This window comes from Ptychodera flava, chromosome 11 (assembly GCF_041260155.1).
Source record: "Ptychodera flava strain L36383 chromosome 11, AS_Pfla_20210202, whole genome shotgun sequence".
Taxonomy (NCBI): Eukaryota; Metazoa; Hemichordata; class Enteropneusta; family Ptychoderidae; genus Ptychodera; species Ptychodera flava.
In genome coordinates, this window is record NC_091938.1 from 5,994,267 (window position 1) to 6,014,960 (window position 20,694).

Sequence of the window (20,694 nt, forward strand, 5' to 3'; positions counted from 1 at the left end):
TATCACTTCTGTTTTGAGACTCAGCCTTCCTTGGGCGGTTGACTCAAGAAATCAGGAAATACAGAGACTTGAAATTTCGCTCTATAAGTAAGCGCACTCAACGTTTCGGTAAATCAAAAATTTTATCTTTCCCAGAGATGCTGTTCGCCAAACGATACTGTCATTGTTCTTCTTCGCAGTCGAGTTGGCAAACACGCTCATATCAACCGAAACGTTCTTTTCATAATTTCCGGATTGTCAGTGATCGATAAGACTCGAATTTTCTCATACGGGTTTTCGACTCAAAGCTGCGCGGTTGGGGTTTGAACTGAATGCAAAGATTTGCCTTGAGTCTGGTAGCCAGCGTACAAAATGGGAAAGGTCGCCGCACCCGGCGCGTTCGTTCAACTTTCAGGATAAACCAATCTTTGTCCACAGACGTCTTGCTGGCCTAGGTCGCCTTAGCCGGTGAACGTGACCCACACTCGTACCTAAGACAAGAGACCAGGGCTCACGAAATCCAACACATTATCAAATATATTTCTGTTATTGCGGTGTTTGTTCTAGGCTGTTCGAAAGTTTATTTTCAAAAGATTGGTTCACATCGAGAGCCCGAAATTCAAAGCTTTGGAACGATAAGTATGGTGTACGCTGCGATCGCAGGGGACTTGGGCTGCACGCCGATACGTCTGACCTCAGGGCCGTTTGATGCGATGTTTACCGGACGAGTGTTATGCGTAGGTTGGGTCCACCCATACCATGTCTTAGGGGAGGGACCGTTCAGTTTATTGGGGAGGGGGTTGGAGGGTATGTCAACATTCACCATAGCTGTGACTGCAATCCGTGTCAATGGCTAGGTGATCATCTAAGATTACTCCAGTGGAGGCAGTGCGATTTTCCGCACTCCAAAGCATCGCAAGCATCTTGTCATAATCTAGTACGGGTATCGCAGGTTTACTTGCCGATAGACGCCAGATTTGCTCGCTAGGCAGCACCTTTCGGAAGAGAGTGTACGCTACTTGCCAAATTTTGTCTTGCTGACGAAGCACATGAAATTAGAATTTTTTTTTTTCACACGAACCTTTACCAAGGTTAAGAATCACCGCCTTTCCACGTTGTGTATATCGTACGGAAACGTGTCCCTCTCGTATGCATTTCGATGACTTTTACCGAAAGTCCATCAGCCTGCTCCCCTGCAATCATGTGGTTCCTTCCTATGTGTGGCCCGAATATAAGTCTAGAAGTGCAAACCGAAAAGTTTGTAAAAGTCTAAACTTTCTTTAAATCTCACAGCGAGCAGGTGAGTGTGGAAAACCAACGAATTGTATTTACGAGTTTTAGGCTAACCTTTGGTCAGTTAAGATCCCCGAAACGGCTGACCCCTAGTGGCTTGAATTTCACACCCTTTCTAATATCTCCAGCCAACAGATGGACAACTGGACACCCCAGTTGACATCTCTAGCAAGTTTCAAATTAATACAGATAAATCAACTGATGGATGGAGACTGACCGACGGGCGGAAGTGGTGGACTGGCTGAGTGTCCTTACTTTTGGACCAACAACAAGAAACCATTGGGGAATTAGTAAAAGTCCAGATGCCTTACGAAATTCATGGTGGAACTACAACCAACCGGCAAATCACCATCGGCCAGACAGCACTTTTTCGCGAAAACAACCTGAAATGCCCAAGGCGGTACATTTTATAAGCAAACTCATGCAAATTAAATTTCCACCCCTGTAATTGAATTATGTCGACTAGACTAACCGACCGAATAGGGCGTGTTTGTACATAGCGGCTCATTGTTTCAGACCCGTCCGTTTGTAGTTGGCTGTTTTCGTTTTCCGCTCGGGGTGTTTTCGGGTTCTCGGCTTACATGTCTTGCAGATGTTCAAAGAGTGTAGTCTGTGATGTTATTCTTAGCGTGGAATTATGAGGTTCCATTGCGAATAAGTGGGACAAATGTTCGCTCTTTGCTTACATACTTGTCGAAAAAGTAAATGGTAGAAAATCCTTTCGGTAGAAAAGTTTATGTAATCCAATAGTGATGTGAAATGCAGTAATCTTAGCGTACACGTGCAATTCGTGCATTTCAGATATTTACTGAAGTCAAACTTTGTAAAATATGGCGGAACGAATTTGATAATATCGCAAACAAGTATTATTATTCTCCCTAAAATATGCAGAAATACCAAGTATCGACCCAGGCTTGCAAACAAGGTGTATTCTGGATAGTATGCAAATATCGATTTGACGAATGAATTCTAGCCCGGAAGGAAATTAAGTTCGTTATAGGTTGTGTCGACAATATGAAAACTTGTCGTGTTTTGGGGTAGATCAGTGATACCATTTTGCAAACAGCACAAACTAATTGTAAATTCATAAAAATGGTTAAGATGTGATAGAGTATTAATGGAGCTGTTTTAATAAGGTTTTTTTAGCAAAGTTTCACCAGCTGCCAGGTACTCAGGCTGGAAGCCAATCTGACGAGTGTACAGCCAGTGTAAAGCCTTCTTTGCTGCTCGAATGGCGCAGGTCAGTCTACCGTGTGGCGTCAGAAAACAATTGACTACCCACTGAAATTTGTGTTTCATAATCGAGTGATATTGAACGATGATAAACTTCCATTTGGTTGGAAAACTAGTGAAAAACATCAGCAAGCCAAAAGTTTAACAAATACGTGGCCTTTCACTCCACAGTCAGTCTGTGATTTGCAGATAAACAGCTGGTTGTTTGCAGGCCCGTCCTAACGACGTTACAAGACAACCGGCTGGTGTCCGCTAGACTGAACGCTACACGAAGTGTGGGAACGTTCCAAGCGGGGCAGTCGTCCGTGTTAAACTAATGAAGTGAAATGCAAAGACCGAACAGTCAATTTGATCTCCACACAGACACATTCGGTCAAGACGACGCCAGATATCCATCGTGTACTGTCATTCAACGTCAAATCCTTGCCCTTGTACTAAATGGAACCGATTCATGTGAAAAATGCTTTAGATTATTATAACGGAATGCAATTTTTGAGTCAAGTATGTGCTCATACTTTGTCCATTGGCGTGCTTGACATTCTCAGCAAATAGGCTGTAATGCGATGATAGTCACAGCATCGCGACCTTACTTTGACAGCCGAAGATGGGGCATGCATGCGTTATCAATGGAGATTGCGTTCACAGCTCATCAAGGAAGCATGTCTCGCGTGATTCGCCCACTGGCTGTCTGATAGCCAATCACGGAGACGGTCGACCAAATCCGACCCAATCACCCGAAGGCTCTGAAAAGAGGTATCAGTCGACTGTGCGGAATAACAACCTCAAACCGAAGTTGTATGGTGAGAATCTTACGACTACTCGGAGCATTCTTATTCTCTTGAGGAACACATCAATCACAGAGTGTTCTCGCTCTCCCGTTTTAATGTAGTAAAGGGAGGTGCGTTTCCCCGGATGACTGAATGTTGAGACTTTCTGAGTGGGGTGACGTCGCGGGTCGTTCGAAACAATAGCATTTTAAAATTCCAGCGGACCAGACGAGTACTGGACAGTCAACTCTGAGAAAAAAACGTATTGCCAAGGCATAGAAGTTTGCGATTGTGTTTTGGTGCTCGACATAGCAGAGGTTAGTCAAACTTCATTGCACGGTCGAAATGATGTCATGGCCGGCCATGGATCTCTAGAGCGTTGGAATATCAGAGTAGTTCGTGCGCATTCTGTCACGGCGCCTTTCGCCAAATGCGCCTCCGTTTACCTGTGAGTGGATCATAAGTTCTGACGCTACAGCTTATCATTGCAGCGTGCAGCCGAGCTCAACAGACAACGCCGCTGACGCCAGAGTCCCATCTTGAGCGAGTGTATTTCATGTATCTTTTCCATTATTTTCTAGTTTTTCATCTTTAATGCGGGTTGGGAAGACGCTGTTGTAGACCATGATGCTGGTGACATGACTGGTTGTCATTGTGATGGAGATGCGGACGATGACTGGTGAAGTTAGAGCGCGAATTTGTAAAATACATCCTCGTGGTTGTGCATTCTTACTTACTTGCATAAGGCGAACCAGGCGTTGAACGAAGAAAGTTTCACAGCGTCTGCAGGATAACTGTTTTGTCTTTTCAGCGCAATTATGATGATGGCGCACCCAACTACGTAACAATACCATGCTTCAGTAACTGGGTGTGATTGACTCGTTACGTGTGAGAAGTATCTCCTGATATTGAAGATCCGTGTCATGGATGGTCATGGCCGTAATCTATCACTTTCCCTAGCATTTCGTGTTATCTTTGGCCATGACGCTGTGGGCGAAATGGAATTTACTACATGGTGCGTCTAAGGTAGAATACGCTTCGTTTGCTTGGTGAAAGTTTAGGCTAAAACGTTTAAGTCTTTTATGTTGGAGAAGCGAACGGAGAGTTTCCGGCGTAGAATGCCCACAGAGAAATCAAAGTGGGTTGATGCATGACATGACGTTAGCCACTCTGTGTTTTTGCTAGAGGAGAAAGGCCAACCTGACTATACCCTGTAGATAAAAGAAAAACATCGACGCAGCATGGACAACATGTTCTCGGACAGATGGAAATTACAAACTTGTTTACAAGTATTTTTTTTTTCATTTCGCAAATGATCAAATGTTACGTTTGGCACAACCCACACTCACTAAACTACCAGTGTACGTTGTTTTATAATATTAACATCATCGTTAGTTGTTAAATACCCTCAAAACATGAATCTGCGTAGACCCATGGATTTGCGAGACATGCCCACCTCTTCATCTCCGTATATGGCGCTCTGCCAACTTCAGTCGCAAGCCATGTTTCATCTCAGTTGAGTTGGAGCGGTGAGGGAACTAGGTCTCTTTATATGCAAGATGCATATGATGAGAGCCGACTCAAGTATGCACCCAGGCACTTAAATAGCTTCATTTTCGGTCTTCGGTCTTGTTGCTGAATGCGCTTTGTCTGTGAGGAGTCCTTGTGTTGACCTTTCACCTCTGAATGCAACAATTGATCGTTCAGGACAACGAGCAGAGGGGAAACTTCCTTCCCGCACTGCCTCAGCCTGAGCCGGGTGTTTGTTCAGAGTTTCAAAGTGTTCTCTCAGATAAGCTACCGATTTGTTTTTCTTTCGTAGAACAGCACGCACTCACGCCCGGCTGTCGATTCCTTGTGATTTCCTCTGCGCTATATTTTGTTTCATGTCCGCACACTTCATGTTTTTGGCCAATTTTCTGTTGCTATGATATGTGTATGCATGTTGTTACGTTAGAATTACTGCACGGTTGAAATAATTTGCGTCCGAAACTTAAAAAAAAACATTTCCAAGCGACATGTTTATTTTTGATAACCAGAGAAACGTGCCTCTAATGTGCTTGTCGTGTCCATCAAAAACATCTACTGGCTTCCGACAAACTTTTACCGCCAAAACGTGTCTCGGTTTGTGAATAATAAGAACTATCCAGACTGTTAGTGTTACCGTTACCAGTGCTGAGATTTTCATCAGATGCAACTTCTCCACCTTTTGAAGTAAACGGCACAGCGAAATACACTCAGATCGCGATCCCTCAACCACAGGACTGTGTTCAGATTCACGAATCGTCTGAGATGTATCGTGAAGTTTGAGGGCGCACTCAAGTTTGATTGCCCTTCACGGGAAGCCGAGTGACGTCCCCTGTGCTCTCCGCGCCGCGCCGCTTCAGTTGATTTTGTTATTACAGTCACACGCTTACTTTGCTGTTTTTGCGTCCTTCGGAATAGAACATAATTAACACTCCATTTAATAACAATAAACATGGTTTGACCCGGACATCACGGCGACAAGGTCAAACCTCGCCTACGCTGTGGTCCCGGCATCGCAAGTAATTAACTTTTCCCAACTTCCTCTTCACGTACAGCAACAAAAATCAATACAAACTGACTGGAACGTGTCGTAAAATATGTGATAAAACTTGTGATCTCATAACAAAATAAACTTCCCCACACCCTGTCTCATTAGTGTGTTTGCGCACAGTCACTTTGTGCCCCGCTGTTTTGTCAACACTGTACGTTTAGCATTTCGCCTGTGCCATGTCCGTAGTTGTATCTGTGGAGGTACAAGGTTTTGTCTGTCTCCATGTTGTATCACAGTGTGTGGCGAGACTTTGGTTGTACCATTCTGGTCAGGGTCCGTAGTTATAAGCTTGGATTATTGTTTTCTGTCGCGCTCCTAACGACTTTATGAATGAAATATAAGCACAATTTTTTTATCGTAATGTCAACACAACAATAACACTCACGACTGTTTTTTCCGTGTATTTCCATTCTTAGAATTCACCGATCTTGTTAGTCGCTGTTTATATTACATTCGCATTTTGCTTCCTGCAAAATGTTATAAAAGAGCACTTTATATTCCGGCATTTTCACTTTCACCGGAATGGGCCGAGTTTAAAGTTCAGATGCCATGCTATTCATTGCAAGTGTTGAAACCCTGAAATGATGCGTTATACTGTAATCTAATCCTGTAAATTTCAATAGAAGAGGTTTGCTTGAGAAATGAACGTTTTTTGGTATCTGTCCTGATGCACACGTGGCAGAGTCGTGTACATTTCAGTTATTTAGCAATTGCCTGTTACTTTCACGGCCGTTCTTCCCTGCTTACCGCTAATTAAATATGCTAATCCCGAGATGTTTATTTTTTTTCCTTGTTCCGATGACGTAATAGTTGTCACTTTCCAATGTTTGTCGGCTGAAACAATGGCAATGGACAAGGGAAGTCGGCCATAATCTGTCTAAAGATGTGATGGTCACCCCTAAGGCCAGGATTTGTATTAGGATGGTTGTTTTGTTATGTTTGATGACCTGTGCCGATGGGGCTTCCGTGATGAAAGTGCAAACAATCGCAGAACACAAACAACGGAAGAGGGACGTTTACACACGTTCGAGGGCCTCATTTGCAGATATAAACTCAACCTGCAGAAAATATAACTGGTCGTGTAATTCAGAGCGTGCATAAACTCATAGCAACTGCAACAGCCAAAGAGGGACAAATTTATAGGAATGAATTCGGTAGTGGACGTTCGAAACGTCGGCGGGGTTTCCCGCCACATTGGTAAATATGAAATGTACTTTGACTGTATTCTCCAGTGGTCATGATTTTAATTTTGTAATGTTAAAAGAGTAGTAAAAACGTGTATTGATTAAAACTCTCTCCAGTTTCACGTTTTTCATTAAGATCTGAGTATGATCGAAAGAGGGCGTTTAACGATACAAGTAAATAAGCAATGCGTTAGTATACTTTACTAGCATTATAGCTTTCGTATGATATTTGCATTTCGTGGAAAATGCGCTAACAGCAACCTTTAATTAGCGGAAACATTAACATTTAGTTGAAATTTATGAGCTTTTTTCGAGATTATGTTGGTTTACCTGCTAAGACAGTAATCATTCGAATGACGTCATCGGGTAATCCTAATGTATTGAAAGTGGACCGAGAATTAAGAAATACGTTATCCATGCCATTTGCAGTTCAACATTGACCCCTCCAGTGTAGGTAGTTGTACTAGTGCACCACGGGAGTCCAAACGTGACATATTTACCCAGTAGTTAAACTGTCAACCGTGTGTCACTCCGAGAATGTCAGACTCGATTTTTTAAGTGTGTAACTGAATGGGCCACTTAAAAAGCGTCGATGTTTCCTTTTTGCCGCTGTTAGGTCAGTGTACACAAGTTCTGATTGGTGTTTTAAAAGCTCTTTCAAAGGCCTTTTCATTGTTGTCGCGACAATAACAGTCGCTGCCTGAAAAAGCAGTGAATGACGTGCATATAGCGTCTTTGGTGGTGTGTTTAGCTTTGACTTTGTGCATACGAGCGAACATACGTGCCGTTGAGAGCTGAAGTTTGTATTCTTTTCCCATGGCGTGCCACGTTGCCATGAGAACGTGTCTGACCGCGTTGATGTTTGTAACATCTGCAATTAACTCATTCCGAATTTTTTTCTGTCGATGACCTTCTTATGCATTTTCCGGAAACAACAACAACCAAAAAATTAATAGATAAATAAAATAAAATAAAATCCCCGTGAATCAGTGGTTAGGTCACTGTACTGACTGCTTTTGGCTTTTCTTGTCAGTATTGGCAGAGTGGAAATGTGACAGTGGTGATGACTTTGACCTCCGTTGTGTTATCGTATCTCATCGTCGACGCGTCTGAAATTATTAGTGCTCACATATGATAGAGCTGCTGACCCGCTGGGCGATCGCCTTCTTATATTTCTTCAAATTTCCCACGAAAGATCACCACTGTGCGCAACCTGGCAGTCTCTAATAGAACATGTTGCAGATGCGTTCATCATTTTCTCTCGTATGTATCAATGTGGTCACGTATTTTTTTTTATCATTGAACACTCGTGTCCCACATAAAGGCACCCTGTATGTGTTGTTATTGAGTTGAAGTTCAAAATCACCTGGCAATGCCCATTGTCAACCCATTTATAGGCAAAATGATCAACGCGTACGCAGGGGTTTTTCGCCCATCAAGCCCCACTGTTACACAGACGAGATTGTCACTCTCAATTTACGGTCATGGCAGCTTGGCTTTGTTCCGTGAGATATTAAGATTTAATTGATTTATTGCTGTATTATGAATCAGACCGTATGCCTGGATGTTTAACTAGCCATTTGGTGAATATGAAATTAAAATATAAACCAGCTCTTTTTATCAATTTCCGTGTAAACACAAATATAGATGCATAACTCTTACCTGTTACCACCTATTAGTTCACTCTCAAGGTCAGTATTAATTAGCTCAAACCGGCTACAGGCATCAATAAATGAAACGCGAATGAATGCCGCACATATGCTGCTAATCTCACATATGTTAGCCGTCACATTAGAAGGAAGCTCGTGAGAAAGTAGACATCGACGAACGGTACATGAAAGGGTTCGAATGAGCTGTAAAGATAAACTGGATTTTGATCGTACACGGGTCATATAGCCTTGAAAAGGGTTTTTGCCGTACGGAAGATAAGTATGCTTTAGAAGTTTCCGACATGTAACCCCGCTTTTTTTACCTTTGTACCCGCATTTTGGCAGGTTGTAATTGCCATTGTAAAACTGAGTCGCGATGTTTCGTCCTGGATTGCTGTTTTCGTTTGCATCCGTATATATCCTATGTAGGAGGAACGACCAGGTTCTGCTAGATCATGTAGAAGTTGTCAGCTCGACTGAGCTATTGACACAATAAATGAAATTCTAATTTTGGTTGGCGGTACCAGCGTATGGTCCATTAGGTGTGCGATTTGCATATTTGAATGAACCGAGCGACGGCAATTGTATGTTAATTGACGTTTTATGTAACTTAACCGCATTTAACAAGCCAACGCCAAATCTTGAAATGTACTGAATCCCAACATAAAACAGGTCGGCGGGTCTGCGCGCATGCGCACGCCACCAATGACCATTGGCCCACAAGTTGTTTGCGTACATCATTTGTTTGCAGATAGTTGTTTTAGCTGCGAGGCATGATTATCAGCCAGGAACGTGCTGTTGACGGCAGATGATTTCAACTGCGCCGAGTCAGCAACGGGAAATGTGTCCACGCGCGTGAGGCGCCCGTACATTTAAATGCGCCAACCGCGCGCCCCTACTATCGGCGAGGTGCGTGCTTGCGTTTGACCTGAACTGTAAAGTTTAGCTAATATTCCAGTGAGGGCAAACAGCGACTGCATTTTTGCTCAACATTACTACACATATGCCAGTCTTTGTCAACAGCGCTTACAATTGCGAAGCCTGTTTGCTTTCAGCATGTATGCTGACTAGCCAATACTACTTGTCAATACAACGCTACCGTTCGGCGGAGAAGTTCACATGCATGTTTCGTCTCGCCTTGGAGCCGTGTATCATTTCCACGGTGCGATCAGTGAAGCGGCGATGTTGAAACGGATTGCATTCTCATTTGAATCTCTCTGTGTGTTTTTCTCAATAGCTAGGAACGAATGAAGACGGAGTGGATTTAGAACCAAGGACTGAAAAGGCCGGAAAAACATGCTGAGCTCGACAGAGAGCGAAGAGACGACCCAGGATCAGTGTGAATTGGAGGTAGAGACTGGCCCGGAATCCGCAAACAGCGGCGATGGGCACAACGTAGATGGCTCGAAGCCCATTCGTAGTCTCCGCATCAGATCGAACAGGTAGGTATCAGTTGTTTAGATTACTGTACACAAAGTAGCGCACCGTTGATCTGGCCATCAAGGCCGTGTTGCCTATGATCGCCAGCTTCCAATCGCCTTTTAAAACGTGTGACCCATTTTCTGCCGGGCTGTGTTTTCATACCAGCCTTGAACTGGGAATCGAGTTATCGATTGAGTGATAAAAGAACTCAACATCGCGTGTTATAGCGTGCATGAGGACAGCTTCCTGTCGGCGCAGAGACACTGGTATCGCAATGGTTGTTTTCAGGTCTGAAATAGTGGGACCAAGCGAACTCAGACTGGGTCGGTCAATGGGGGCGTTGCGTAACCGATAAATGAAGAGGAAAAATACAGAGACCTGTACGGCTTCTTATGTAATGGCCTAAGCTCCAAGCACTTTTGTGATGCCATGGCACTGCGCGTATCTCCCTGGCGAAGCCATGCCAAAATCCCCCCAGTAAGCAAGATCAGAATCGGGCACACAGTCCATGTAGCCGACAATGAGATGCAAATGATATGCGGTTAAGGTCTCCTCAACTAACTTTCAGCTGGTTCTTCACTTTCTACTATTTTTATAGTATTTTTTACAAAGGCACAGACTTATTCTACCAGCAACTTAAAACTGATAGTGATTTTGTAGCTCATTCTTTACTATTTTTCATAGTTTTGGTAGCCGGTAACAGACACTTCGTGTTCGTGTCGGCTACATGTCAATCTGCCCAGAATCGCGCCGCTCTTTGTGAGAGCATGTCTTGAAAAGAACTCTATTGTACCACACAAAGTTAATTGAGACATGGAAGCCCAAAGCATAGGTTGTGCGACCTCACTTTGCTACGCCAAATTCCATACTCCTGTGCTCGTAATGTCTGAATATGTCTCGGCCCTTTTAAGTCGTAACCTCGTTGATTCTGATCGCGACCCGGCTGTTTCAAAGGAGAACAAGAACGGGCCTAATAGATTACTAAACTTTTATAACTTTTTTCGGGTACTTTTGCCATTGCGTTCAATGGAGCTTGACCTGTAAGAGATAAATATTACTGTGTAGATACCTGGATATACAGCATACCCATTGTATTTGCATTTCGTTTATCCGTTGTGACCTTCGCAAAAGTTGTTTCTCTTCATCAAGGGATTGTAAGAGACCACAGCGGCGGGGGGTTTCTGCTGGCTCTTTATGAAAAGAACTTCGCCTGTGCGAGTTTCTTATTTACAAACAATGTATTTCGTGCACGATATCGTAGAAGTACTTCATCATCATAGCTGCAACATTTTTTAAATTATACGATGTAGATTATGACAGATATGTTTTAACTTTCATCAATCACCATCGTACCTTGGGTACAGTATCTGCATTGGTCGTATGGATGATGCACTATTTCCAGTGAAGACACGCCCTCATTGGATTATATATATATATATATATATATATATATATATATATATATATATATATATATATATATATATATATATATATATATATATATATTTATATACACTGAGCTCAGTGCCAAAAATATATGCATTATAAATATATACACATAATAATTATATGTGTGTATATTAAATTTGGTTAAAGCTGTGATTATGTGAAATATATTGAAATATATTAATTTCAGCGAGTTATTACCCATTAGTCTTAATTTCTCATTGACCTTGATGACCGCAACACGATCGCATTTGCCTTCACCGAATTTTACCAATGCGTTTCATCTAAGCATTCGTGAGTTGAGCGCGATAGGCAAGTTTCAGCCGGAATAACTCGAGTCGTACATCTGTGATCATGGGATGTAAACGAGACGTTGCTACCTGCATGTCTATGATCGACTTCACGAGGGATAACTTTTGCGAGTTGCACTGAAAGGGATCCAGTGCCCCCTCCCTTGGTGAAGATTGCAGGCAGGTGCCTTGAGCTGATTGTACGATATTATTAGCCGCTATTCATGGCTGCATTTAGATGACTGATTGACTGGCCGCTCGAAGGAAAAGTAAACTGTAAAGCTACACTGACCAATTCTTTCAAAGTTCGCTTCGCCAGGCTGTGAAAAGTAAGCCGTTAAGGGATTAGACGGAACAAAGGCAACCGGTGAAAGAAGCAACCTGTGCTTGACTACCTTTGCCGTTCTCGCTGACAGGAGAGTGTTTTGTCGCCTTTGTTCAGAATAGCGGGGTTTCTCGACAATGGGAATTAGTGCGCGGAACTTGCGTGGCGGAGTCTTTCCGAATGCCCAGTCTGGTCCGGGGACTGGGTAACATGCGTGAACTGTACGCCGCATGCAGTGTGGGTGTGGATTTCGCATGGCACGGCATCGTATATCGCGTTGACTTCTCGCTCGGTCAGCTGTGAGCGCCTAGCTTATTTAATGAAAATACACTTGTTGTCAAGTGTTCGCGCATTGTCTTATGCGGGCGGTTGTTGACGTGATGGATTGTTCAGTCGGTACGGCCTGAGAGACTCAGCTTAATGGGTTGACACCCAGCAATTCCTCATTCTATACAAAAATGAAAGATCTGCTTCACGTGAGTGGCCTTCTGTCGTTGTCGCACGGCTCACAGTCGCGACGGGGAGACGACAATCAACGCTGAAGAATCTGGCGACGATAAACATGTGTTCACCACGCCCTTGTCAGGAAATGTCATAAACCATTAACGAAATTACACGAGATGCCGAAATGCCGACTACAAAACCCTCTTCAGAATGTTGAACTCACCGTCGGCCGATGCAACTGATAAGGAAACAGGTGTTTCAATCGCGACTTCTCCAATCAGATCGCATATTCAAAGTCAATTAAGCGGGGATCAATTACCTTATGAATGTGACTGCAGCGGTAGTTCAATTTTCTGGGCGAATGCTTCGATTGTGTTTTTTTACGTGAAAGGGTCTTCTGTTATGAATAATGTAGCAAAAGAAAGACGAAAAGTTGTACAATCACAACAGCGCTCTTTCAAATGTGACATTATGGCCTGTGCAATGTATTAGGTTCAAAATTCCGAAATCACTGATGTAAATAGAGCTGCAAAGTGTGTGTGTTGTCATTCCAATCGAGGCACACCTGTTGAACAGCGTTAACTAGATCTTCGTTTTAACTCCAAACTGCTATCTCGACGCCCGAGTTTCCAAACTATGCAATTTTAATTTTCTCAACGTCCTTCAGATTCAATGAACAGGTGGCCGACTCTTCACCGTGCACAGGTACACAAATAAAAACCAACCTGTTAAATAAAAGTTAGTGTTAAAGACGGACAGGAAGGACAACCCGCTTTGCCGTGTAAACATGTTTGGGTGGGGGGGGGGGGTATACAAGTTGTGCAATATCTTGAATGTCCCGTCAAACAGAAGAATGTGTTCACTGATGGCATTGTTGTGTGGTGAATTAACGGACAATCCATACCTTGCGTTCATTATGCTTGCCAAAGGTCACGACGAGACGGACTGTAAAATTCAAAAGAAATTAAGACTTAAAAGGGAGAATTAGCCTGTCTGGACGGCGAATTAACTCTTATGTTTGACGTAATTATCCCTCAAAAAAGCATCTCCTTTCTTCTACAAACTACAGCGAGATAGCTTTGTATGCTTACACCAAGAATATTAAATTTCAAATCAATAAAGGGATAATGGTGGATGCAAATCACTTGTAGGCACGGGACCTTGTTTATTAGGGCTCTCCCAAGACAGTCTTTCAAGGACCGCGCCGACTCGCATAACAAATGCATCCAATGACACCTCGAGATGTCTATGGAATTTGTTTCAAACGTTGACATGGATAAAAAATATCCTTGTCTGTAATACAAAGAAGAGTTTGAAGAGGGTTGAAATGAGAAATGTCCATTATCCGACAATGGCGGCTATTACTACCCATGATCAACTACCGAATGCGAGGCTTCAGATAAACAACAGTGGTCCACTATTCCATTGAGTTTTTGTACCTTGGTATGATGGAAGCTACAATTTGACAACGACTTGGGCATGTATCGTATTTACTTCATATGGGTTGCACCCGTTCTGGCTGGTGTATCGTCAGATACGTTTTTGTGCTCCCTCCCCCTTTACGTTGTTGAGATGCAACTCATGACGTCGACAATTGTTGCGTTCAACCCCATTTACAAGTTAACTGGTTTCAAATGATGAGGCACATAGGCTAGTTCGCGAAAGGCGGCACCCGTGTTCCCGCCTTTCGCCCGTGTTCTCAAACAGAGCCTGATTCTCTGATTAGAATTTGTTGTTGGGAGAAGAAATTTCTAATCGTTGTATCTTTGAACTCCAGTGTCACTGTCAACGTCTGTATCACAATTAATAAGTCATGCAGAGCAGAAGTCGATCAATCATCTGATGTGTTATGACAGCCACACATTGCAATATCGCGCTCAGCGCGTGTCAATTACAGTAACTGCGCCGTTCAATCAGGGGATTAGAGAGCATACCTGGCAATATTTGCGCTGAAAGGTACACTGATGGTGTACTAAATTTATCTCGATATGTTTTCGACATGGATCCTAAATTTGTCGCTGGGAGAGGGTACGTATTTGCTCCATGAAGCATAGGATAACACGAGCTACACGTTGGAAGTTCATTGCACTGACACAGTTCAAATTGACCTGGACGTCAAGAGGTTGTTTTGACAGTCGTTGCCTATTGACCACGCAAATATGACTGTACATTTGCGTTCTGTATTTTAGTCGAATACAAACATCAACGAATGTGCATACGTACACACACATATTATCACAGTCCCTCTATGAAGGGACTGTGATAATACATACATGCGTACGTACACACACACACACACATACATAAATGCATACATACATACATACATACAGACAGACATACAGGCATACATACATAAATACATATGTTGTTCACCCACATATATGTACGCGTAGTCAATTTTCGTTTGAGGAATGTGATGGCAATTCCCAGCCGAGTTGATCAAACATAGACCCTCGAGAAAAACGAGTGTCTTTGGATTAACGGGGTGATGAATCGTACGGCATGTCGTGTCATGCTGTCCAGGTTCACTGTAACCATGCAGTGCTCCGTGTCATGTATGATAATTGAGTTCTGTGACCGAATGAGCACGTCTCCATGTCAACTTGTGCAGAATTCACCCTGGACCCCCTCCCCAATAACCTGTTTCCATGTCGATACAATTGGTCGGCCGCACGAAGATTGTAAGACCCGTGGTAACGCTGTACTGATACTTAATAGGGTCGTTAAAACCACGGTCCTTCCTTTTGTGGAGGGACCGTGTTACCAAGAAGTAAAATTACAAGTTTTTTTAATCATGCGCTTTCTTCCTGATGGACTGCTCAGCTTCGGTCTGCCTGTCTCTGACAATTTAGAGTCAAGTAGACTGGCAGCATTAGCGAAGGAAAAAAAAATCTGGCCTCTAATTGTCCTGAAAATTCCACACAGAACCCATCCCCCCTTCCGCCGCCTTCTGTCAGTCAGCACTTACCACGATAAAGAATGAACACGTGGTGACCACTTGAAAACAAACACGACACCTCTCAGAGAACGTGTAGTCATTCTCTGCCGCAGCGTAATCTTATCACATTTATGGCTTAAATTATATAGCTTATATTTGACAGATCGATATCAATTCTTATTGAATGACCTGGATATACGGGGAGGGCTGTTTCCACAATTTGAATGAAATTTGAAATATATCGGGGGGGGGGGGGGGAGAATTCAACAACCTGTTGCATCAGTCTGTGTTGATTCTTGCTATTTCGTATTGAATCGGAACCAGGCGATGCACCTCGTGCAATGCCCTTTTATTCAAAGACTGTTGCATCAAATGATGTATTAAAAGGAGACATCTTGAACAGGTTGTAAGCTATATTACATGCCAGGAAATGACGAAATTCGTGTTAATCGCAGAATAAATATACAACATGTATATTTATATGTATTGTTCATGCAGAAAATTGGTTCTACAGTCTCGGCACCTGTAAAATATCTCACGTGTAAATGCCGACGTATTTGACGTCACGTCACCAAAAACTCATCAAACTCCCAGGGATTTGAAATTGTCCACGCGATATGTGCTCTTCAAACAACTGTTTACACAGGCAAGGTTTTTTTAATTGAGGTTATTATAGCGTGTATTTGTTCAATGTGGGCAAACCCGCAATGCTTACAAAGCGAGCGTCATTTCCCTAGCGATGTCGCCATTACCAGGCGTAATTTTAACTACGTTTATCATGATTATTGCCAGCGACATGAAATTCACAGCCCAAAGATTCGTCAGACTAACAGAACCGCCGTGTCTTCCCACGCCGACCTTCGAACTTGAGTGTTTTGTTGTGTTTGGCGATAGGATATCGACAAATAGATAGGGCTACTTTACACGGTGCCGGCCCACCGAAATTTGGCGGTCAACGACCCAGTCGATGGCTGACTGATAATAGAGTGAGTGACTGGTTTAGTATATGCTTGCAGGATTCTTGCACGCTGTGAGGCTTGTATTGTCTAACGTGGCGGTTGTTATCGCGACAGCTTATGAAATTAATCAACACAGAGACGAAACAGACCGACAGAAATAACGTGCCACTTGTTATCGCGACAGCTTATGAAATTAATCAACGCTGAGACGAAATCGACCGACTGAAATAAACTAACCATTGTGCCGCCCGTGATCCCGATAATCGCGTGATCCCATTGGTTTATATTGCAAATTGAAAGAATGCCATGACATACACCGAAGCCCCCGGATATTTAGTCTCGTGTTTAAAACACAATTATTCATTTTTGGTTACCAAGGAAACCTGTTCACCATGAAGAATTTTCTTCTGTAAGAAGAATGTTACAGCTTCCTAAAAATACAGAAACTTCCCTAATTTTAATACACAACTAATACAAGCCAAAAAACCGAATTCTCTTCCCACATGAGTGAAGTTTTTCACCTAGTGTGATCGAAACCATGGAGGTAAAAGAAGCATATAACGACTATTTCCATTGGTTCAAAAGGTACAAAGCGTGTTAATATTTCCGTGATATCAAATTGGCGGTGAGGAAGCCAAAAGATAAAGAGGACAAAACGTCCAATAGCAACAACAGTGAGTTGGTGGTCGCAGTGTCAATGAACTACGCTTATGTAATTGACATGAACCCTTTGGATAATGATGTCACCGAGTCCAAGCACCGGTCGTTTTCCAGAAGCATGTGTTGGCGCTTTCATGTCTCCCTGTGTCTCATGTGACATGGGATCCACGTGTTCGCGGACTGTGCGCATCAACAGCGACAGGGACATGATATTTAGGTGCCATGGTACCCGCACTCTTCAAAAGGGTCAGCTCATTGTTGCTGTATCGTAACTAACAACACTTCCTGAGATCACATGATGATTAAGTTTATATCTTTGTGTAAGCGTAACATTTTGCCGTCACCGAGTCGACATACCATGGTGTTCATGCTAGTATTACTGCACGTGAGATAGGTGCAGTACCATAGCTCGAGATTTTGCCCGGGTATTTGGGTTGGACGGCAAAACCAAAACCTAGTTTTGCCGTCCGACCCAAATACCCAGGCAAAACCTCGAGTGGAAGGAAGTGCTGTAATTTACACGTTGCAATTGACAAGGTGATATATTGATCCACTGTCAACTACGAGTACAGAGCCAGGGAAATCAACAATAATTCAACCATTTATTACGTCATTCAAAGGGTGACGTCATCTTACGCAGGGCCTATGGTTTCCATCACAGGTTAATAGCTGCCAAACGCCTTTCTTTTCTGGCACGCATTTGACACGCCTTGCTTTTTGAGAGGCCTCTTTGCCACTGATATTAATCTTTATCCGTTGACCGTTCATTTTAATTATTCGCCATTTCCTTTGCGTTTTCCGCTCATGTTCCCCTTCTAGTATGTCTTAGTTGATACCTCAGTGCATGTCACTGTCTGCTTGTCACTGTCTTCTCTGACTTTTTCATGTCTGTCTATATCTGACATTGCCTCGCTTCGTCTATCTCTCTAGTGCACTATCTCTGTCCTTCCCTGCTATCTCTATTTTCCTGTCTCTCTGTATGTTTTTCGCACTTTCTTTTCTCCCCAGCTCCCCAGGCCCCCTCTCTCTCCATTAGTCGCTTGCCTTTCACCATCAATGTATAAACCTAAACGCGTGTCCTTGTCCCAATCAAAAACAGCTCCTAACATGTTCTGTCTATTCGCCTACCCGTCTCCATCATATTTCATTGTTTAGTTGTTTCCATAGTCTCACAAGGTGTATTGTGTTTCTTACTTGATGTTCACAATACGATGTCAATCACGATTGAATATTTTGACATGTCGTGATGATGTGTCTCGCCCTCTATATAATAAGCCTGTCGCACACGTTTTGTCGACCTTTTGTTTTGTGATATTCACAGATGTTTATAATTAGAGCTATTGTCATTGCATTCAAAAGGAAAATTGTCATCTCATATTTTCAAACAAGGCGACAGAAATAGCGGGACCATTATCGGCAGTCTGTGGAATACACCCCGGGCAAATAACGGCTGCGCTTTGCCGCTATGTTGGTATATTTTAGCACAGCGGTCGTTTTGAAAATGTCGTACCACTACCAGGAAAGGTGCAGCATTTGGAAGACCCAGTGGCGATAGAGTCCAGACAGAGGGCGCGTGCGCTCAATATGTAATTATCTCAGGTGTTGAGCTCAGTTTACGATCAGATTGCAATTCTCGATTAATTATTTCGGGGTCGTCGATGACTTGCTCCTATTAAAACAAACGGACAGTGTCACTGAAGTAAATTTGAACATATTCTACAACAAGTGGAAGGCGATTTCAAAGGTCAGGTTAAAGCCCCGTTAGGTTGTATTTTTCCCATATATATATATGTGTGTGTATCTATATTACGTTGATTTAATGGACCAAATCTAGCGTCGTGACGAAGGATTGAAATGATGACATTTTCAAAGACAATATTGCTATATATTTCTCACAAGATTTGATGAAGTAACTGCAAAGAGATACAGCTGATAAGGTGATCAGCGTTGCATACAGAAGAACGGGAATTTTGACGATTAGAATGAATAGATCCGTATGAACCGTACTCTCTGTGCCCAAGTTCAGAGGTTGCCATAAAGCCATTATGGTGATAACCGGGAGGGCACATTGTATACATTTTGTGTATATATATATATATATATATATATATATATATATATATATATATATATATATATATATATATATATATATATATATATATAAATATATACGTTGATTTAATGGACCAAATCTAGCGTCGTGACGAAGGATTGAAATGGTGACAGTTTCAAAGACAATATTGCTATATATATTTCTCACAAGATTGGATAGAGTAACTGCAAAGAGATACAGCTAATGAGGTGATCAGCGTTGCATACAGAAGAACGGGAATTTTGACGATTAGAATTAATGGATCCGTATCCACATTGTCCATCGTCGATGAGAATTACTGAATAGTTTACCACAATATTTAAAAAGTTATAGGGCAGAAAATTGAACACTCATTTCGCTGAACACGCCCTTGACCTCCAAGAAGTCCAAACTATACCATGTCTGTACGTTTTTGAAACATGCTTTTTCACGTCCACAAATTCAACGGTAGATTTACAACTCTATTTACACAGAGATTCGATGGAGGGAAGTATTTTGTATTACTTTTCCATTTAATCAGGATATTCAAGTAGTTTAAACTGCTTACTTATAAACCATTGTCGAAGCTTTTTGTGTTCTCAAACTTAGAAAGGAGAATGTCTATTTTTTAGGAAGTAACATGAAAGAGGAGCATTATCGAAATATTATTATTGCTCTGCATTCGAAGTGTGTCGGACAAACAGTATTCTATCGCACACAAAATAATTTGTTTTATTATTTATGTCTGCTTTTCGCATCGAGCACTGTAATTCCCAACGAGGACATCTGTATATTTCGATATTTACATATATATATATATATATATATATATATATATATATATATATATATATATATATATATATATATATATATATATATATAATATCATACCACTAAAAGGGAGACCAATTATACCAGAAAGATTGAATCAAATATTATACCCGCCACCAATTAAAAGATGGCCGCCATGAAGTGCATTTTTAGTCCCCACGGACATCGTCCGGGGGGACTTATAGGTTTGGTCATGTCCGTGCGTGCGTGCGTGCGTGCGTGCGTGCGTGCGTGCGTGCGTGCGTGTGTGCGTGCGTCCGTCCGTTCACACAGATATCTCAGAGATGCAAGAAGCGATTTCATTCAAACTTGGTACAAGGATTACTTCATATGTCATACAGATGCACGTCGATTTGTTTTGGGATACGATCCAATATGGCCGCCAGGCGGCCATTTTATTACGATTTTTTCATGTACAGAGCCATAACTCAGACATGTTTCAACCAATTTTATTCAAAGTTGGTACAAGGACATTGACCAATGTCATAGATATGCACGTCAATTTGTTTTGTGATACGATCCAATATGGCTGCTAGGCGGCCATTTTATTACAATTTTTTCATGTACAGAGCCATAACTCAGGCATATCTCAACTGATTTTATTCAAAGTTGG

At 42.4% G+C, this 20,694-nt stretch overlaps 1 protein-coding gene across 13 annotated transcripts in view; it reads left to right on the plus strand.

The window, feature by feature from the left end:
• LOC139143378 (homeobox protein Mohawk-like) overlaps positions 1-20,694 on the plus strand; it is a 122,881-nt gene that overhangs the window by 76,232 nt on the left and 25,955 nt on the right. For 11 of the 13 annotated variants that reach the window (XM_070713646.1, XM_070713643.1, XM_070713640.1 and 8 more), the window contains one exon: positions 9,921-10,125. In XM_070713646.1, the coding sequence (XP_070569747.1) occupies positions 9,980-10,125 (146 nt within the window). In that variant the 5' untranslated portion in view covers positions 9,921-9,979. Of the gene's footprint in view, positions 1-3,263; positions 3,590-9,404; positions 9,593-9,920; positions 10,126-20,694 lie in introns of those variants that run through there. The other 2 variants (XM_070713649.1, XM_070713638.1) reach the window with 2 other exon arrangements.